At 38.9% G+C, this 22775-nt stretch overlaps 1 protein-coding gene across 6 annotated transcripts in view; it reads left to right on the plus strand.

Moving 5' to 3' along the window:
• The first annotated feature begins 5291 nt into the window (after positions 1-5291).
• The window catches only part of DLGAP2 (DLG associated protein 2), a 402991-nt gene continuing 385507 nt past the window's right edge, over positions 5292-22775 (plus strand). For 4 of the 6 annotated variants that reach the window (XM_027690134.1, XM_027690136.1, XM_027690135.1 and 1 more), the window contains exon 1: positions 5294-5487. In XM_027690134.1, the coding sequence (XP_027545935.1) occupies positions 5467-5487 (21 nt within the window). In that variant the 5' untranslated portion in view covers positions 5294-5466. Of the gene's footprint in view, positions 5488-22775 lie in introns of all 6 variants that reach the window. The other 2 variants (XM_027690133.1, XM_027690144.1) reach the window with 2 other exon arrangements.

The raw sequence follows: 22775 nt of genomic DNA on the forward strand, positions 1-22775 counted from the left end.
CATTTATTAAGAATAAATGTAAAAGTGAAACAAACAGGCTCTGAATGTGAGGCATGTATCTTGTGATAGTGCTCAGTTCCAGCGACCCTTAAGTCTCCTGCACGAGGGGATTAATTATGTCGACGCCCCCTGCCTCTCCCTGTGCATTACTACAGCGTGTTCAAAGAGCTGCGTTGTACGTGCAGCTCATGAATGAATCCCTGCATTTCAGTCACCCCCTCACTCGCTGCATCGAAATGTGAGCTGCTCTCCATCTGGAGTAAGGAGTAGAATATCTTTCCTATCTGGATGACAGCTGTGAAATACGTCCCTCCATCTTTCCTGTTTAGTCTGTAATCTTCCCTCAAATTTTGGGATCCACTCCAATTATGCAGCACCTTAGACATTACGGTGATGGCTTGTCAGTGACAGCTGCTATAGGAAGCCCTAATACAGATGGATCATTCTGCTCCATTCACTCCAGTTTCTTGGGTTTGCTTGCTTTGACAGGACCTTCATTTTCAAACAGGGTGTGCCTTCTTTTCCTCTTTCCAGGGACATATGAGCTTCCATGCAGGATCAGACTTGGTATCATACTAATGTAATACCCTGCTTAAAACAGATTCTTCAGAATAAAATGAAAGTCCCATTTGGCGGACTTGTAATTAAATATGCCTTTGCGGGAGACTTTTCTGACACTCCTAACAGCTCTATTGAATTTTAGATAAAGAGAATATAAATTTTATATAAAGACATAAATTTTATATGAAGAGAATACAAACTTATAGGTCAATGCTGCACATTCTTTATATTTTGCAGTGAAGTAGCAACAAAAATACTAATTCAGGTAAAACCTGGTGTTTCTTTTCAAAATGGTTTTGTTTTCTGCCTTTGCAAGTCAATAAATTAAGTCCCGCTACAGTAGCTATATTTCTTCAGTTCCTCTTTAACTTCTGAAAATTAGAAATCATCCTTCCTTGTCATTTCTATTTTCAGGGAACTAAGCTGATTGAGCAGCATTGATACGTGTAGATGCTTTAGCTTCTGCCAACGTCACTTTGCTATGAACAGAGTTTCAGAAAAGAATCCATCTTCTTGTTAGGAAACAGAGCTGGTGCCAAGCACGTGCTACATATACCTCCTTCTGCTGTCTCCTTACCATCAGATAAGATAAAAGACTGGAAAGAGCCCAGCTGAGAACTACTGTGCACAAACAAGTGATCTAACCAGAAAACCCACTGAGAAGCCAGGATTCAACCATGTTGCGTCCACCTGTCTTGAAATGATGTTTCCTCTGCTGTCTTCATTCTCTTTATTCCTCCCCATAGTCATTCTCCATGGACTGCACACTGAGCCTAGATTTAACTCTTTGTTGCCAGAAGACCACTTCTCAACTGACTGCTTTTTGTGCTTGCCTCCCTCCTTCCCCCAGGTATGTTCTTGTCTGGCGTGCAACATAACTGCAGCCTTCCATCAGACAGTTTTTACTCTTGCATTTTGCTTGCACTTCCATCCACACTCCCCTGTTCCCTGTGAACGCAATGCTGAAGCACTACCCTGTTATTCTCTCTATTCCATGCTCTTCCCTCTTCACACTCAGTACTGCAGCTGGGAGCATTATGTGATACAAATAAAATAACTGATTAACTGATTAGCTTTTCTCTCTCCTTGTGAAGCAGCTATATAAACTGATTCTATTTGTTGTCAATTTATGCATAAGCCTTTGCTGAGTAGTTGATACATATTTTCTAGTCTGTGGGTACTTCACAAACTGCTTACTTTGATTATTAGCTTTTCAGTGTGTGATTAGTCATCTAAATCACAGGGTATCAGCATTGCCAACTTTAAACATTACAGAATCATGAGTCAGCCTCAAAAAATCATGAGATTGTTTAAAAATTGTGTGGGTTTTTTACTATTAAAATACTTTTGCAGTTCGGATTTTACTTGGTTTTTGAGCATTTAGATTTTACTTGCTTTAAATTTTCAAACTTTTCTTTGCAAGTTTGGATTGGAACACTTCTTAGTAAAGGAAGTTATGTTTACTTTGTAGTCTCCTGATTAAATGATCTGGATCATCAACAAGGAATTATAGAAAGTAAAAAAAACAACTCAAGAGTTGACAGTGCTATACCATATTTTCTGCTTTCTTATTGTATGACTGAAAATTTTTACACAGAAAATAAGGAATACCAAATAAAGATGAATAGAGATAGCAATTTTTGACATTTATTTAAATTCAAACAATTTAAATCCTTCACACTAAAGGGTGTTAGGTTCAGTTTTATTAATGATGTCCCTGCAGCCTTCAGGAGGAAAAAAAAGTGCATATAGAAGGCTAACTAACTCATTTTGGGATACAGCTGTGTACCCAAGATTCACCTTACTCCCAGCCATGTCTCTCGCACCTATGGTCCTCATGGAAGAAATCACCTTTGCTGCCACCAGAACTGGCTGTATAGCTCATGACCCACCTTGGTTTGAAGGCACCAGACAGAGGGTTTCTGGGTTTCTAGGTTTGAGGGCACCAGAAAGACAGTATCTAGGTTTCAAGTTTGGAAGGCACCAGGCAGAGGGCTTCTGGATACGTAGCCAATTTTTTTCTTGCTTGTGCTTCCCACCACTTCTCCAAGCTGCTAATGCTGCTTCCATCGCCAGGACCCCACTTGGGTATTAGTAGAGGAGCATAAAAGAGCAAAGTCTTCAAACCCCTTAAATATGACTATGAGCCTGCTGTCAGTTCTGGACTCTATATCTTGTCTAGCAGAAAGTATGTCTATACAAAGCCACCATTACAGCAATTGATCCAAGTAAAAGTAATAGGAATTTGTGTGAAAGCATAGTAAATGTCATGTTTAATTTATCTTACATTCCTTATAAGCAATACCAGGTGCAGCTGGGTTAAAGGCACAAAACCCGAGACGAACAGTTTAAATCCCATGGAAGACTTCACTACATCATTGCTGGCTAGCCTGCACTAAATCCTTTGACTCACACAGATATCTTTCTTATCAAATTCCTCTAATCCCAAACCAGTGTTTGCTTTCAAAACTAGTTTTCTCTTCTTATTATCAATGCAGCTTTCTTTTAAAGAATGATTAATAGTCACCTTTGAAACACCTAACTGCTGTACTTCCCTGAATCTACCTTGTAAATGAACTGAATCTAAGTTTTGAGTCAGACCTCTTGCTTCATCCCCCTAAGGCTTCCCTCCACCCCCACCTCCAGTCCTGGCTCCCATCTTTTGTTTAGAAACAGGAATTATGAGCAGTTCTTCATATATTTTGAAGGTATTGTACTATTACTCTACCTAGAGCAGTTATCTCCTCCAGGCTTCTTGATGACACTTGCAAATGCTGCTGTACCGTAGCCTCCTATCCACCCCATTCATTTCTTCTCAGTGTTTGATCTCAGTAGCCTTTCCACATGACTTGGATGAGTAACTTATCCTGTTGAGTTCATGCAGAAGCCACTATCACAAACAAATAACCAAAGCACTTGTTTCCAGCCAATATGCTGGAATGGAAGGGCTAAAGATGCCATATTTAGAAAAACATAAGGTCAGTGTCCTCGAAGTGTCAGTGTTGAAAGTGTCAGTATGGATTCATAAATGTTCTCTTTGAAGTCAGTGTGAGGTGTGTGACAGTAGGGACTGACTAAAAGTAAATATAGCCATAAGAGCTTCTTTGGGCACATCTGAATTGGGGAATTTTGGAGCATTTCCCAGTCCCTTCTGCTGAGTACTCAGGCCAGACCATCACTGTTTGTTGGACAGAAACCTAAACACGTAAGTAGAGAGTGAGCCATCATGTGTTCCTCTCTGCTCTCCCATCTGGAGCATGGGATCGGAACTTCTGTAACAGTTTCAGAGCATTTTTGAGAGAAAAGAAAAAAGAAAGAAAAAAGGAGAAGTCCGCTCAGTTCTCTCTGGATAATGCATGTTAATAGTGCAGCTGCCAGCAATGCTTTGGATCAGACTAGATCTGAACCACAAAGAATTGTTAAAGATGCTTTAAGAACTGTTCCTCATTTCCTCTTCCAGACAACTATCTGACTAATAAAAGAAAAAAGATTTTTAAATGCGAGTCTTGTGGGTCCCTTCTGGCACAGGATAATTCTATGATTACTGATTTTAACAATGTGTTATTGCTGTCTTCTGCCATTCTACATGGGATGTTGTAAAGAAATAGGTACCAGGTACATTACGTTTTTGTAACTACATTGTAAGGTTGTGGAAAACAAAACAGCCTCAGGAAAGAACAGAGATGAAGCCATACATGATTAGACCGAGAATGGAGAGCTATAGTGCTTTTGTTGGATACGTAATGGCTTGTTTTAAAGCATGAGGGAGTCTTGTAAATCCCTGGACATGTGGAAAATAGCACATTAGTGCAAGGTCATAATGATCATCTAGAGTGACAGAATGAGAGAACGAGTATATTTATTTTAACATTATTATCCTTAACTTAGTGAACAGTAACATTTCTTGAGGCCAAAGTACAAACAACAGTATGTTATTCCATTGCTAGAATTTCATAGGATATTGTGAATTTATCTGCAAATGAGTCCATATACTACAATATTAAATTCAAGAATAAACTGCCTAAAGAAAACTGATCTTTGTGTGTGGTACAAGAATAAGACCAGCTTTGGAACAGCTGACTTAGGAAAAATGTTAGGTAAGTGCAGCAAGGGAAATGCAGTTCAGACTCTTGGGTTCAGACCCAAAAGGATCTGAAGTCAGGTGACTGTCTCTCAGAGATGAAGTCACAGGGTATATCTAAGCCCCAGCTTATTATGAAGTAGCTTCCGTCCCTGGCAGCTGAGGAAGTCGAATTTTCAGCCCTTGGAGGTATAAACATGAGTCATAATAAATCTTGTAACTGCTATGGGTCATTTTAGAGAAGAAAAACTCTGCACTGCGTTTCTTTTGAAATTCAGCTGCTCTCCAGGAGAAGATAAGGAAGATTTTGCTGTCTGTTCAGGGCTCTCCTCTGGGACCAAAGGCATATAGCTCTGATTCCTGTTTCCAGAACGGCCTTGGTTATTTTCAATTAGATAGTCACTGACCAAAATCTGGAAAGCATTCAGGGAAATTTCACTGCCTCAAATGTTCTGTCTAAATAAAACATTAGGGAACCGCTTTACCAAGTCATGCCTAGTCCTTATCCTGCGTTGTGTTTCTCGGCTATCTCACCTATTGTGTAGGTCTTCTACATCTAACAATTTGTTCATCATCTCTGACCTGGGAGCTAAATGACGGAAATGCTATCAGAAATAGCAGATTTCTCATACATAAAGGCTTTCAGTGGTACGACAGTTTTATAACATCACCCACATTTCATAAACGGAACATAAATTCCTTTGGCAGTCTCATGAGGGACATACACTTTGTCAGACTTAACTTTCTAACTCCTTTTATGCTTACAGAACATAGCATAATTTTTCACATGAAGGAATCATTCATGCAGAGTAGTTTCACTGTCCATGTCAGATGAAAAAATTCAGGTATGTTTTAAGGAAAAATGGCAACCTTGGTACTGGGTGAAGATAATTCACTAGAAAGTTGATTTTCAGTTTGAAATTTTTGAAAATACATTGCTATTGGCCATATCAGTACTTTGAGAAATGACCTTTGTACGCTTCAAAGTGTAGCCGACTGTGTGAGGACTCTGATGTGGGTTCCTCTTAGGAGTGTTTGATGGCACCAGATCTGGTTGCTGCTTTTCATGGCACTGAGCAAAAAGTTGCAGCTGAAAATTCTCTGGACTCTGCTCTATTCTTCCAATTCTCGCAAAGTAACTATTTACCTTTTCTGTTAAATTTTGATGGTTTCAGTTTAAGCTCTTCTAAATTTCTCTCAAGAGAAGAGATGCCATTGTGAATGCCTCAACTCAGACAGACAAGGGGGTTCTCTGCCCTGGCCTCACCTGCCTGCTGTCCTCACCTTCCCACTGAGATTATTATCCCTCAGTTCTGGGCCTGTCCTCTCTAAAGGGCTTGGTCTAACTTTTAAATATCTAACATAAGTGTTTACTGTTGAAATAGGTGCTTGGTTAACTCGGAGTGAGCTCAGAAGAGAGCACTGACCTCCTCTCTCTCAAGCCACTGGTCCTGCTGACATAAGAGGAGAGGGTTCTTCTCTGCCTCATGTCTCCCTCATTCCTACCTGTGCAGTCCTGCTCTCTCCCTGAGGCTAAGATCTAGCTCAGTATGCCAGCAGAAATTAACTATTTTTTTCATTTATTTCTGGATTTGTTTTCTGCCAGCTCAGTGAACTGAAGGGGCTTAGCATCGGGCAGAATAAGTAGCCAAATGAGCACATGAAAAGGTGCCTGGGCAGCAGGCAGGAGGAGTAGGACAGCCTCTTCTGCTAGCAGCATCATGGCATCATCTCATCGCTTTTAGTCACCTCCCAGCACTCTGTGCTGCAAATAGGGGCTACTCAGCAGCTGCTGCTTGATGATCTGATAGCTGAGCTCCTCCCAGGCAGGTGTGACTTCTGCAACAAAGAGAGTGTGGGTAGAGAGAGGTAGGGACTGCAGGAATCACAGCAACCTTCCCCAGGCAACCCATCCCCAAGGCTGCATGTGAGCCCCTCTTTGTTTTCTTTTATCCTGTATGCCCAATTCACAGGGATGAACAGGTGTTTAATGGTTTTTCTAAAAACAGCCTTCACAATAAGCCACAAATTACAATCATGCATTCCAGGTGCTATTTTGGATGAAACCAGCTATAGAAGGATAATTTTGGAGAAGGAAGATGAGAGGATGAAAATAGTGAAGTTGTAATGAAATTGATAGACTTAATTATAGTATTTGCTTCTGTGAAAGCTATAATGTTGTCTAATCAGTTAAAAAATGTGGGAAGATGAAGGAGTTACTGTTTTGTCTATTTACACTACTATTTTTAGGGTTTATTGAATAATGTATCTAGGATACCATTTAGAATGTAAAGGTGTATATGGAAATATATAGGCTAATTACATGTTTGGAAAAAATACATGAAGTATCAGAAAGTGTGAAAAATTCTGGTGTTTTAGGCTGTGCATTCAAAGTTTATGTGCTCCTCTGGTTTACCTGATCACCCCTCCTTGAAAAAAACCCACCAGTAGTCTGTTGTAATATCCTTCACCGTAGTAAATCAGAAATGTTCTCTTAAAGTAGAAGAACAAAAGATTATTAATACTATTACTATAACAAATGTCATCAGTAATGTACTGATATTGTGAAAGACTATTGGGTTACTTGGAATCATATCCAGATTAATTTTTATGCTTTATCTGATTTGCATCACTTGGTAGAGCAAGTTTGACCATTGAATTATTCGAACTTTATGGGGTTTTTCTGAATTATTCGAACTTTATGGGGTTTTTCCCTTCTTTGCGCTTATGCTGAGCAAAGCAGCAGAGAGCAAAACATTTTTCCCAGATCCCAGGAATGGTGCTGCACATTTTATTTTCTCTTCTGCATTTCCTATGTTGTTGTAACTCTTTAGAGTAGGGCCAAATTATCATCTTATTTGCATTAGTGGGCATCAAAAATATAGTGACTATAACTAGCATTAGTTTAAAAATTATAAGTAAGTTACTTACAACTTCTTGGTCATCATTTTTTACCTTAGTAAAAAACTTTGGAGTGAAAACTATAAACACATGTACGGGAACGTACACTATATATTCCTGTTTTCCTTTATACCCTTGGCAAAGCTTGTCCTCTTATTCCAGACCCACCTGCTCCAGTGTAACTGAGTCAGCGGAAGCGGTTGCTGTTGGTGCAGTTCTGTAGTTGCAGAGCATCCTCATGGGACTGCTTCTGCTTTAGTGACTTTTCCTCATCCTTTTCTCAAAGCAGTGCCTGAAGGATGAATTTTGCCCTTAGATGCTAAAACATAAAGATACTGATGAATCCAACCAGTAGGCAATTAGTTGTAATCTTCTAGTGTCCAGTCTGGTATTTCTCTTTCTCAGCAAAAGGTTCCAAAAATGTCATGGATGTAATAAACTATGCTCAGGGCCACCGTAAGACAGGCTGGGATGCACAGTGTGATGCAGGAAGTGCCAAATGTATAAACTGCATGAGTACTGTTGACAGCAGCATGCCTATCTATCCATATGCAATGGTAGCAAATGGGGACAGTTGTTTACTTTTTTTATTATGTACTTCTGTGTTAAATTTTTCAGCTGAAATACACATTGGTTCTGAAGTTATGACCCAAATGTGTATGTGGTAAATATTATTAGATTCACTAATTTAAATATTTATTAATTTGATAATAGTTTTAGTAGTAATTATGTCTATGCTGCAACCCAAAAAAAATACTAAGGCATATATTTTACAGTTAAATATGTGATTAAATGTGGACATACTGCTGAATCAGTGCTCAAGTAAGTGACTTTTGAATGGATATTAATCACAACAAAATATTGAACTGTAATGAGCATCTGTGTGCTGAGTCAAAGAGCCAGCACATATGACCCCTGGAGTATTTATTGTATTATTATGAGGCTAATTAATGATATTTTGTTACATGTTTCCTCCAGTGATATATAAATTTTTATGAATCTTACACTATTCTGATCTTATTGTGCAAATACCTCAAACAAAGGCTTACATTTTTTCACCCCTGATACCTGTTGTTCAATCTGTAATCACATTCAGACTTTCCGTTTTTCTTGTTTTTAAATGTCTGATTCCTAGCAAAGAATGCCAAGTGTCTGTTTCCCGTTTCCAATTGTTCAAATTTTTTAGGAGGGATGATAAGCACACAGTACATGTCAGTGAGGAATACAGCACTGCACAGTGGACCAGCATTCATGGTGCTTTTTTTGTGATCAAGAGTAGACCATGTCATATACTTAAATTTGAATGGACTCCAGCATGAATTAACTATTTATTTTCACAAGTGAATATCAGGAAGGTCATAAAACGAATTTTCATCAGTAACACAATGTTGAAAAGATTGCCTTGTGTGATCATTTACGTAATTTTGTTATTCCTCCTGGTCTTGTTATTTTAGATATGAAAAAATATGGACAGCAAATAGCAGGTCACCTTCAAAAGGCAGAAAGCATTTACTTATCTGTCACAAAAATCAGTATGGAATGTAAAGGAGCATCCTTTCCTGAAGATGGGTCAAAGGGAAATACCCACAGGTATTGAAGTAGTACTTTATTTTATTTAACACTTTTTTTCCCCCACGTTTGCATTAATATGAATTTCCACACTATGTCACATAGCAATAACATTTCTGTTCTAATTCACAGATCAAAATATCTTCTCTTGGTATTTAAATGAGATCAACAAAATTAATTGCCATTGCTTCCATGGGATAGTATAAAATAATCACAGGAAAATTAAAAACAATTTAAAAATTGAAAGAATCTAGGGTGATATTTTGAAACATCCAAAGACTCCTAGCATTTAACTGCATTCTGATTTTTTCTGCTATCTGTATTGATTGCAACAAACACCCAACTTTTCATAACATTTACTCCAAGCGCTCCAAGCAGCAAATTAGCTGCAGTTACCTCGTGGCTTTTTGCATTTGAATAATAAAAACTGATCAATCTAAGGCAGTCTGAAGTTCAGTAGGATGTTGCATTAGTTGTACAGGATATTTGTGTGAATAAACAGGCCACTTATACTTTGGGATCTTGTCTGGTGTCAAAACATTTTTGGTGGCTTGTTTAAAAATATTTTGTCTACAGTAAGCAATACAAATAGTGAGTGACAGAGCCCTGTAGTCTTTCATCAAGCCAGTGCAACTGGGACAGACTCAAGCAATTTCATGGTTAATTCTAGATTCTGGTTTGAAAAAAAACCCAAATTGCTGGTGTTTACCAGTGATGAGGCAACATCAATGCTGACGTGTCTGAAGATGGGATGACCCATGAGAATAATTAAAATACTGAAACAGGAACTTATGTCAATGGAGATGGCTTGTCTACTAGTTGGGTGCTCATTCTTTAATATTTTCAGCAGCCTAGGCTTGTCAAGCAGACTGATTATATAGTTCAGCATTGCGTGACTTAACCTTTTGTTCTTGAGAAGTGACATTTCCTTGAAAACAACATGAAAGGAAGAAATAAAAACAAACAAGCTGAAAACAAGCTATTTCAACTGGATAGCCAAGACAGAAAGAAAACAAAAATCCCCTAAAACTACATTTATTTCAGCTTCTAGTTAAAAAAATGCATACATAAAAGGTCAGTCATTCCACATATATACATTTACCAACAAAATAATGTTCCCCTACCTTTCCACCAGTTCATGTGGTTATTTCTCTAATGGCAAATGAAGACCCTAGAAGCATCACAAAAAAAAAAAAATAAAAACAGTAAAAAATTTGTCCTGGTCAGAAAACTAATTAATGCTGTGCAGTCCCACTGCCCCTTGCAAGCCCTATAAAACCCCCAAAACATAGAGAGCTGAAGAAGAGGGTAATTGTTTCTTTTTAAAGGAGTACTTGGCATGTTGTCCTGGGATGTAGGTGGCACAGGTCCAAATACTCCTCTGATAAATTTGAGAGTTCTCTCCCACTCCAGTGTTCTAAAACTGGGGACATTTTTCTGTGAAAGTAATTCTACTTTGTACAAAATACTTAAATGACTATTAGTAAAGAGGTGAAGAGGCAGGAACTTCCTTTTTTTTTTTTTTTGCAAGACCTCTGAAATGTAAATTGTAGAGCTCTTTGTGGTATGAGTAACATTTTGCTAATTGTGCAAAATCAAGAAAATCTTCATCAGAGATGAATGTAATCTCACAATAACTGCTCGTGGAAGCCTTTTAAAAGATAAGATTCTACCATCTCTATTTGGCAGACGTTTGACTTGCAACTCAGTTTTCCATATTGCAGATAAGTTGTGTCTCTGTTGCTTCTATCTCAAGAGGTGAGGCAGCACTGTCATCTCCAGTGCTCCCTTTAAGACTATCCCCAAGAGTGTATCAGGTCTTTGACTACCAGCTTTGTAACACTCTTGGGGATTCCCCAGGCTCCCCTGGCTCCTTCCATAGCACTGGAGGAGCATCAGCTGCAGACAAATAGGCATATTTATATGTGTTTTACATCTATCTATCTTTCCACTTTTATAAGCATCAAAAATACCCTTTCTTTGTATGCATCTTTGGTCATCTAGTGGTATGTAGACACTAAACTGATCAAAGATTAGAGCAATGTAATGAAGCTACATAGTTTTAACTGTGTAATGTCATCAGCTCACAGATTAAAATCGCCCTACAGCTCTTCCCATTTTGTATTCTCAGAGACTGACTGCACAGATGATGCAGTCTTGTACCTCAACAATCCTCGCCAGAAGCAAAACTGTTTAACTGTGACTGAAAAAATTTTGACGTGCTTACTGAGACATATCCTTGTTTTATCCCACCTTCAGCAAAACCTCCCCAGATGACTGGGGCTTGCAATAAGCTATCCTGTTGTTCAGCATTGAATGAAACATGGGTAATGTTTCTGTCTTAAAGAGAAAGCTATTATTTCCATACAAATACCTGCTCATTGGGGAAGGAGGTGTGGGTAGTTGCTTTGTGTTCTGAAATCTGTATCCCCCTGTGCTATCAAACATTGCCAAGGGCATGAACGAGGCACGGCATCCTTCTCTGTTTGTTTTCTTTGCATGAAAAATTTGTATAACCTAAATCTATGAAATAAGTATTCCTAAAATAGCCCTTCCTTCTCTGTTTTTCTGCCATCACTTGCAGGTGCCCATCAGGAGGGAAATGTCCCAGTTCTGTGTATGCATGGATTCTGTAGCATGCTGCTACTTCCGTTTGTGTGTTGGGCCAAAAGATGACTGAGTGGACTTGACTTACATGGAACAACAAAGCAACTGTTGGAAAAACTATGCCTGGTTCCCAGTTTTCAGATCATCTTTTACCTGTCCAAAGGAAATGGCTAGATGAAATATCAGACATCTGATTTATCTAAGCAGTTGTCCTATCAAGGATAGAGAGTGCTACTAATGTCTAGAGTCTCAACTTCTCCAAAGCAGCAAATGTATAAAACCTGCCTTTTACATATAATATGAAATAGTATTAACAGACTCTGGTCCTAATACAGTGGGGACTTCATTTTCCCCCAAATATATAGGTGACATCTATTTTTAGCTATTAATAAACTTGAAATTGGATTTATCAAATAGCTTCTAAAAGTAACCATATGTCATAGCTAAACTACTAATAAATTATAAAACATTAGGTAACTTCCTTGCTAGATGAAGTAATGATTCCCCACTTCTGGTACATGAGTTATTCTTTGCTTCATCAGGAAAGATCTGTGATACCAGCACCATAAATGCAGGTAACCAGTTAGGATGTTTCCTTTAAAATTTTTTTTGAGGTAACTTTTATACTTAAAATGTCCTCTGTCACCTTGTTCATAATTTTTGAAAGGAATATCCTTGCATGCCTGTGATTCCTACACAGAAGAATAAAGCAGGCCATTGAGAGATCTTTGTTGCCAAGTCCTAGCACAAAACGATAAACTTTCATTTTTAATGAAGATTAGTTTCTTTCTAAAAAAAGTTGCACGGAAGGACTATTACTCAATTTTACCAGTTTAATGCATTTGCTTCTGCAGTGCAAATACAGGTATCAAAATATTTAAGATCTGTATGCTTCACACATAAATCTAAAATACAATTCCAGAGCAGCAAGGAGAAATATCACTTGGGATTCCCTGGCATTTACCTTGTACTCAATAATCTGTGCTTTTGAATCACATAATTTATTGATATGGTGCATTAAAAAGATCTCTTGTGACAAGCCACAATAAAAACATATTCCACAACTCCCCAGGAAGGTAGCCAGGACCTATCTACTAAAGGGCTTAACATTTGATGTGATTTGGTGTAGCCTTGCTCCATAGTGACTTTTACCTGCACCAGTTTGGTCTAGACCTTCAGGGTATTACAATAACAAGAGTAATATCTGGGTGTCCTTTTCCCTGAGGAGGGGGCTGCTTCCATGCCTGCAACCTCACTGTTTATTCATTCCACTGGAGTATCATCCTCTCCAACTAGGAGACCTCGCAGTCCAGGCATTGCAAGGCCCATACATCCTTTTTGTCTAAATAGATTAGGGCAGGGAGAAAAAAGGAACAGTCGCTATCTTGTTTTGTATTTTTTAGAGAATGAAAATGAAGATGTTTGTTCTGCTCCACTATATATCAAGCTCTAGAATTTTTATTTGTTCAAAACTCAGTCAGATGCTTAAAGATAAATAAATCATAACAGCAACTTCTTGTGCCAAATAACTCACCATGGCTTATTCTTCAATGAATTAAACAATTACAGCACTGGAATGACTATTTTGTAACTTCTGGGGGAATACCTGTCTTTAGCTGGCTCCTAAAGCTGCTATGCTTCTATGAGGCTTTTGAGTTTTGCAGGTGGATGTAAATGTCCTCACTATTCAAATTTAAGATTCATTAGTAGAAATAGAAATTACATATGCCAATTAAAATTATATTTGAAGGCGGATGGAGGAACTGATGCATTTTAATCTTACATTTTAATGTGATATTTGACTGTATCAATACATTAAATTTAATATATAAAAATTTTGAAATAACTTCAATTGGAAGAGACTCCTGGAGGTCATCAAGTCCAAGTCTCTGCTCAGTGCAGGCTACTTTCAAAATTAGAGCAGGTTTCTCAGGGCTTTGTTTATCTGAGTTTTAAAAATCTTCAAGAATGCAGATTCCACACACAAAAAAATAAAAATCTCTTGTAGGTTTTTTTGTGATGTCCAGTCACAACTTTCTTTACTGCAATGCAAAGCTACTGCCTCATGTCCCTTCACTGTGCAGCTATGGGGAGAGTCTGGCTCTGCCTTCTCCATAATGCTTTCAGTGCAATTCTTTAGCCTTCTTTTCTCTGTCTCAGGATCCCTGTATCTCTTGACCTGAGAAGGTGACCACCTTCTAAAAATGACAGGGAGAGGACTCACAGTCATCATCTTTGACCTCTTGAATGTATTCTATCCCGCCCCATGGATTTGCTGTATCCAGTTAAGTGTTCCCTTCCGTGACCCTTCTGGATGCCCAGCTCAGGGGTGTAATGCAGGAGCTGGGTGAACCTCTGCAATTGCTGTAGGACATGCAGGACCTGGACTCCAGGCAAGTAGCAAACTCCTGAGACTGCTGGTCCAGTCAGATGGTAAGTGTCTGCACAGAAAGGAATAACCAACCACTATTACCCATTACATCCTTTTTGTGACCAGTGGCCAAGGCTCAGTCACCTTCCAGCACCTGAAAATCACTAGCTGCCACCCTCCACCACTGGTGAGATTTTTGTCAGTCCCTGCTTTGAGGGTGCTCTGTGGCCATCCCTCCTTCAGCACAAGACAAGGCTTGGGCTTTTGCCTCTTCAGAGAGTCTGTGGAAAGTTGTGACCAACTTTTGGACTGTTAGTGATCTGCTACAGTTATTTCTGTGACCATGATCCACATGATCCTATCACTCCAGAGATAGGGTATCTTGCATCTAGGCTATTGCCATTAGGTAGGAGATGCCTGTGCTGCTCGTGGTGGGAACAGAAGAAATGTTTGTGATTTCTGTTTTACACCAAAGCTTGTTTCTCAGGTCTGATTGGAGAAAAGTGAATTTGTTTATGTTGATTGCTTAATGTGTATGTCAGTCACAGTCAGTCAGTCATGGCCAGGCTTCGCGAACGAAGATTTGGGAAAGGCTCTATCCACATTTGTTACAAGCACGCTGGTGGCTAATAAGGCCAATACGAGATAGACATGTCCGATTGCAAAAGTGTATGTAATGACTGTATATAGGATGAGTTGGTTAGGAATACTTCATCTGAAAGAAAGTTGAAAATGCAGTTGGTTTTATCCTGAAGTTTATTCTCCTATTCATTTGCTTTTGGAAAAAGGAATTAAAGCATCAATTGAACAGTCTTGGTCTCTTCCTCCTAGCAGTGTTAGCCTGGGAGGGACAACATAATCATCTCACAGATTCAGAGCACTTTGAGGGGTCATCATCTCTCAGCTTCAGAGAACTTTGACATTGTTTGTTCCAGATTTTTGAAGTCATAGTTTTGGACAATGGTGCAATGGTGCAATTATTTGAACAACAAAGTGGAGTGTTCCAAACAGACCTGTATTTATCATGCTATGTTTAGTCTGATGCATCTTAAATAATTTGTGGATTCTCTTGTAAGTGCAGCCAATTATGGTAATTGGACCCAGAGATCACAAGTATACGGATCACTATAGCAAAGTCTTGTTCTGTCAGTCAGGAGTGTAAACTTGTGACAAGTGAAAGGAGTTTTTTGTTGTTGCTGATGTATTGTTCTCTAAGTGTCTAAATACTGAAGTGAAAGTCAGAAATAAATAAGGTTTGTGGCTGTTGCCAGTACCACCACTTATTTTTATAGAGCATTAAATATGAAAAGACTGTCTTAGGGTATTATTTTGAGCCACTTCAGAGCTAGATGTGCTGCTAATTCCAGTCTACATAAGTTTTTTCCCCACAGGCTTGCCTAGTTACTCTATTTAGGCTGATAATTATATTCCTATGAAAGCTACATGAAGGGATTATACTTCAGATTATAACTTTTAAAAGATTCATGTTTATAATTGTAGTTATTAATTGTAGTTGTTAATTGTAGGGCAATTATAATTAGTTCATGCTAATACAGATTCATGCTAACATTACACTTAAAAGTGTCATAATGGTTATCATGTTTTCTTTCCTGGGTCATCAAAAAATTATCAAGCCTGTGTTTCAGCTTTACTTGTCATGGTGACTTGTGTAGAAGGAGTAACAAAGTCAATCATAGTGCATGGAGATCAGCTATGCTATCCGGGGTTGTTGTAACGCTATACCCCTTCTTCTAGAGTTTCTTTCTCTTAGTTTTGATTCAGATGTACAAAATAGAAAATGCAGTCAGTAATTTCCTCATTACTTAAATGTCTGTCACCTTTAGATGAAAACTCCACTAAGAAAATGTTGCTTTAGTTGTTGTTGCCAATGCTTTCTTTAATCATGGAAAGGGTTGTAGAGAATTTGCATTTTTTGAGATGTAATGCAATCTGAAAGAACATATATTAGTATGGGTGTTGTAATATTTTCCAAATATTTCTGAGATTGTATTTGATATATGGCCAACATGATTTATCTATTTTCAGTGTAGCTTCTCCCTTCCACAAAATCATCATGTTTTATTTATCTTCTTGATATCTACTTGGGAATGGTGAGCTAAGGTAGAGGATGATAAAAGAAAATACTTTTACTAAAAACCCCACAAAACAGATGAATTATTAGCAAGTTCTGTTTTTACATTAAATTAACGTGAAGGTTCACCGGCGTATATGTGAAACTGAACATTGGACAATAGCAATCTGGTAAAATCTTGAAGAAATATAATTGGACAAGTCTCGGCCATCTCATCAGAATACAATGAAATAAACTGATAAGACAGGCTTCTTACTCACACTGCCGTGGGTGGGAGACATTTTGGCACAGACTGCCTTTGCAGCAGGGTGCAGCTCATCAGGAGCTAAGAGGAAAGGTTGTTTCCTCAGGAGGGCAGAGAAGCTGACCGCTTACAGGGAATGATTGAAAGATCTTGCAAAATCTCTACTATTTTGAGCAGTACCAGATAGACAAAAAGATATCGAGTCTTAGTATTTTAATATTTTCTAGTTGTGCTAGCTCTGCCATTATAAGTGGGGTCTGTGTTGCTCTGACAGGGAACACATGTGGGTTGGCAGGGCAGGTGCCTCTGGTCCTGTGCTCTCTTCCTCCAGAGCCAGATATTTCAAGGACTCATTTTAGGAGTAACTTGGAATTGTTACTGATGCTGGTGTAGGTTGTATCAAGAACAGCGTCAAGTGAGATACGGAAGAGACACACTGGTAATCTGAGGTTATCTTTTGAGTTTGTAGAAGAACAGAAACAATAACAGGTATTTATTAATACACTCCCTAGGTGCCCCTTTAAAAGCTTAACCAAATATAATTATGTTTGTGGGAGTGGAATGAAGTTCAGATTTGGTAGGTTGAACCAACTGCATATTTTTAGATTGCTGAAGGCAATAACTTGATGCAGCACTTCATCACCTGGTTGCATAGAATCATTATGGAATCATAGAATAGCTTGGGTTAGAAGGGACCTTAAAGATCAACTAGTTCAAACCCCCTTGTCATGAGCAGGGACACCTTCCACTAGACCAAGTTGTTGCTGGTCAAAGCCCCATCCAAGCTGGCCTTGAACTAGTCCAGGGATGGAGCATCCACAGCTTCTCTGTGCAACCTGTTGCAGTGCCTTACCACCCTCTAAGTAAAGAATTTCTTCCTAATATCTAATCTAAATCTCTTCTCTTTTAGTTTAAAACTGTTCCCCCTTGTCTTGCATGAGCCTGTCTGCTCTGAAAGAATTACCGTAATGCTCTAATGATTAACTTTTGATTTATGATGGTTTATGTCACCCAACAGCTTGTGAACAGTAAACCTTGCCTACTTTTTACACCCTGTCTGGAGTCAGACACCCTTACAGACAGTACATAATTAGCTGCTGTGAACAGCCAAATCCCAAATGCTTCCTTTCTGCTTAAGAAGCAGCAGTGAATGGATTCCAGAGAAGTAGGACCTTCTTGTAACATGTCAATGGGACAGAGACATCTAAAATCATAGAATCATAGAATCATAGAATCATAGAATCAGCCCGGTTGGAAGGGACCTCTGAGATCATCAAGTCCAACCCTTGATCCAACACCGCTGCAGTTGCTAGACCATGGCACTAAGTGCCACATCCAGTCTCATCTTAAAAACCTCCAGGGATGGAGAATCCACCACTTCCCTGGGCAGCCCATTCCAATGTCTGATTACCCTCTCTGTAAAGAAATTCTTCCTAAATCCTCAGGTATGAAGTCCAAAATAGAAAGAAACAATAAAAAAAGGGAAAACAAAAGTATAATACGCCTCTGTAATGATAGGAGGCAAAAGACATTCAGAGGACTGTGAGCACAGGATTTCCAGTGGTTTAAGTTTTAGCTACAAACATTATTCAAAAAGGTCTCTGTAGTAGCTGACAAAGAAATATTGCCTAAAACAAAAGCCCTGAGACAAATATAAGGAAAAGCAAATACAGAGATGGAATGAATATGATCCTTAGAATGAAAACAGTCATAATTCATTCCATGAGGTTTGTGGAGATGGTGGGAAAACAGCAATGCTTAGCACAGAGCAGTGCAGGTAGCAAGGTCTAGGAGATGCCTCTCTTTTCCAAAGAAGTGACAAATCATTTGGAAGACAAAAAGATAGGAACTCACTCACTGGATCACACCTAAATATCTAACCTGAATTCTCTCCAGTACTATACTGCTGCCACAGAAGATGTAAAGCACCCTTGGTGGCTGACTCTGCCCAAGGACAATTTCTTTCCAGCTGTCGGTGTATGAGTAAAGCTCAAATTCTGGAATATGTTTTCTCTGGAATTTTATAAATTGATGTGGATTTTCCCAGTATATTTTTGACATGTTTTCTTCTGAATGTTACCATATTATTGCAATCAAAATGCCTCATGCTATATTTAATAGTTTTCTGGGGGAGGGAGGTTTGTAGCACAAGGGGCTCTCTCAGACGCAATCCTTGGAAATGTTTGAACATGACCACAAGGGCCATGAAGAGGATCTGTGTGTCTGGCATGGCCAAAAGGGTATATTCTGACTTCCTAGTCATTGGGATCACTGGATTTCTAGGATGTAAAAAAGCAGAAAAATATCTTGTCTCAGCTTGGGACATGAAATTCAGGTTGAGTTTCCTTTCTTCTGGCAAGTTACAAATCACAGGATAAATCCTTGTTAATTTCTACCTTAAATTTCATCTATCAAGCACTTGGACTCCTGAGTGTGATGTTCTGTAAATATGGACCTCTGAAACATTCATTTTCAGTTGACTTATTTTTCAGCAGAAAGAAATGTAAATGGAGAAGGGAAAATAGTATCCAGCTCATTTTTCTATGGCCATCTTAGCAGTCCAATTATAAGTGGAATAGAGAGCAAAACATTCTATCATTCGGTACCATAGAGAGGACTGATCATCTTTGTGCAGCAGATCCTTTTAAGTGAATAGATATTCATTTCACAGAGGCATTTTTCCATAGTAGAATAATTTTCCTTCTCATTTTTCCACTTCTGTGTAAAGTGGTGGTTTTGGGTTTGATTTTTTTTTCTTTTTTGGGTTTGGGGTTAGTGCTTTCCAAATTTAAAATGTTTTTTAGGAATTAATTCTAGTTCTTGCTAAACCACTCTAAAAAAAGGTATTGCATACTAATAACTGAGAGGACTCATCTGTCTTATTTTTAAGAAATTGAAGGAAAGTTTCCAAGTAAACATATAAAAATATGATCCTTGCTGAACTGCAAGAGCTATGTAACTACCCTGTGCTGTTCTGAGGAGCTTTTTGAGTACCTATATTATACAGCTACAGGTTAAAATTTGAACACTAATTATGACAGCTATATATTTATATATCTCTATGCACAGCAACCTGTAGTGAAAACAAATGTAAATAGGTCCAAATCAATATCCAACAACAAAAATTAGTGTTTTTCACCAAATTTGAGGATACTTTCAACTTGGCACCATAAGCAAAGACTATGTTCCTGCCACATGTGTCTCCCTAGCTACATATGTGGACCACAGTTAATTTACCTACTGCTAGGGAAGCACCTTGATGTTAAGGACATACTACCTGCTGTATTGTTTATTCTGTTTCTGCATCTATGAGTCCAGTTTTAATTTAGCATTGCAATGCCTTAACTCCCAGCTGAGAGCTTATAAAACAACTGAAGGTTAAATTCATCAGTTAACATAATTGAAACCTGTTTCTTTTTTGTCTTTTTCCCCCACCCACTTTGCATGTAAATCTCTCTGTTTGCTCCTGTGTTTTGATTTCTACAGCAGAAATCACTCCAAGTCTGCTTTGGGTGAAGATTCTCACTCAAATTGCCTGTGTAGGTAAAGTTTCGAACAACCAAAAGAAACAAAGATTAATCTAGGGATTTTCTGTGAAATTAAAGAAAAATCTCTGAGACATAAGGCATTTTAGGATTTTAAGCAATAAACTGGGTATTACAATATGCAAATGAATGAAAGGAAAGCAGCGGGGGAAGGAGAGGCATGTAGAGGGAAAGGTGACAGTTTTGCTGAGGAATTCTCCTGTCAGTTTCCCTAGGGAGGAGAGAAACAAAGTGGGGAGAAAGTGGGAGGAGAGCAGTGTGAAAAGGCTCTTGGATACCATGGAGATGGGTACAGTGTAAAAATCTGTATACTGTAGATAAGTAAGTGGGAGGTTGATATCAAACTCCTACCAGCCAGAAACTGGCTTTGTGCAGGGTAAACATGTTAAAGGGCTGGAGAGCAGGAAGCATTGTTTAAGCCTTTGCCATACTGTTTGCCTACTTACATTTAGGAGAGTGAAGGGAAGGGACAAATAAATGTTTTCCAGCTTGTGCTTTTCAGTATGACTGTTCTCTTATCTATATTCAGTTTACGAGGAAGGGTAAATTATTTTCCAGAGCTTTTTTTTTCCCCATTGAAGTTGTTTTGCTACTCCAGATCTGCTCTTCTTTGTCTTTGCTTGTAATTTCAATCTTAGTTTGATTAACTGGGAGCTCATAATAAATTATAATTCTTCTCCACGGTTGGTGAAGGTGGGGAAGAAAATGTGACAGATTCCTGAGGAACTAAATGTTACTTTATGTCTGAATAAGACAGTGTGTTTTTAAAATTCAGTCTTTGTATTACACTGCTTTGAAAGACTGTCTCTGCTCATTTTAGAATTTCTTTGTTCTCTGCTTCTAATTTTTATGCTTTCGATGCCTGTAAGACTGCTGTTATTTATACCCATGGCTATAGGAAAAATGCTGTAGTTTGTACGTATGACATTGTACTTCCAAGAAATATTGGATTTTTTTTATTTTAAAATTTAGAAACACTGTAGAATGATGAGTGTGGTTTTCAGAAAATTGTTATTTGTGCTATTGATCCTTCCAAAAATGCAAGCTGCTTGCTGCCTGTGAATCAGAGTAAGGCAAGCTGATATTTTTTTATGCTTTATCCACAAGTTTAACTTTAGAATTATGCCCAAACAAGTGAATTACTTTTGTAAGAGCTTACATTTAAATACTGTGCCTTCTGTAAAATTTAGAGGACTTGGATGGGGAAACTGTTCTCATCCCTGTCAGTTGTACCCTTTCCTTTTTGTTCAGGGGGGCTTCCTGGCAACAGACTGACTCATGAAGTTATAATAAAATCAGAGTTTTGTAACGGCCCTGCCTCTGCATTTGTGCATTCAGGAGGAAGCATGGTTCTTAAGACTTTAATTTCTTGTGCTGGAGGACACACAAACTGAGGTGTTTGTTCTCCTGGTTGTACTGAAGGTGTGTATTGGAAAAGTCCTGCAGGGAGGAATGGGGACGTGGGGTGCTGCTGTAGGGGCTGTACGTGTCTGTCTCTTAGCAGCCTCATCCCTGGCTATTAACCTTGGCCAAACAGCAACAGAGGTCTTTGTGAAAAATAAAAATGTCTCTATTCCCTAAAATATTTTCCTTCCTGAATTTTCAGAACCAGTGTGATGGTTCTTGGCATCTTCTCAGACATTAGAAGCCCAGAATTTCCTCACAGTGGCTGTGCTGGCCTCCTGTCTGTAGAGACTAACGTGTTTTTTAAGTTTCAGACTTTAAAGGATGTGTGTTGACCTCCAAGGGAAAATTTGAAGAAGCCATCTCAGAGTGTGATTTTTAATTGGCTTTTTTCTCAGGAACCACAAAAGAAAAGCCATTAAACTTTAAGCTACAGTTTTACTAATATTGATATCATACAGGGCGTAAATTGTAGATTTAAAAGTCGGATTACAATGAGGTATTGTGTGCTTCATGTACAGGTTGTTGCTGGTAGGACCACCAGAGTTGGTTGTCTGTACCAAAATAGGTGATTTTAATATGTAAATCTGTGAAGAAGAGGGAACTCCTGCCTGTAAAAAAGGGTTATAGGTGCTGGTAAGCTCCAGCAGCATTTCTCACTGGCTGACAGAAGCATTAGAGCATGGTGTTTGTGGTGAACCACAAACTTGGGATCTTCTCTGTCCCTATTCCCTTCAGTTTTCTACTCTGGAGTTTTGAGTTGTCTACTGGAACTGGCTGTGTGGAGAGGGAAGTGCTGTGCTTTGGAATTTGGACCTGAGTGTTTTATGACAAGATGCTGTGACTAGAGGGCCACGTGTAATCATGGCTAGGCTTCGCGAACGAAGATTTGGGAAGGGCTCTACCCACGTTTCTTGCAAGCGCGTTGGTGGCTAAAAAGGCCAATACGAGAAAGGCATGTCCGGTTGCAAAAGACACAGCAGAAAGACTCCTTAGATGGTATATTCTGCAAGGCACGATTCTTTCTGCGTTGTCTTTTCTCCTCAAGGGTGATCCTGCGTGCTTTCTCAAAAGCATCAGCAGCGTTATAAATGGTCTGTCTCCAGGCCTCCCGACTGGAGGCCAGAGTAGACCAGTTATGGTGATCAATATGCCCGAGGCTGAGTTGTTGCTTCAGGGAGTCCTTGTATCTTTTCTTCAGGGCTCCTCTCTTGCGGCAGCCGGTGGCAAGTTCACCATAAAGCAGGATCTTAGGGAGGCGGTGGTCCTTCATCCTGGAGACGTGCCTTGCCCAACGCAGCTGTGTTCTCAGTAGCATGGCCTCAATACTTGTGATTGCTGCTTGTTCTAGAACAGATGTATTGGTCACATAATCTGACCAGTGGATGTTTAGGATTGTA

The sequence above is a fragment of the Neopelma chrysocephalum genome, unplaced genomic scaffold, assembly GCF_003984885.1.
Source record: "Neopelma chrysocephalum unplaced genomic scaffold, ASM398488v2 Primary Assembly neopelma1_80b, whole genome shotgun sequence".
Taxonomy (NCBI): domain Eukaryota; kingdom Metazoa; phylum Chordata; class Aves; order Passeriformes; family Pipridae; genus Neopelma; species Neopelma chrysocephalum.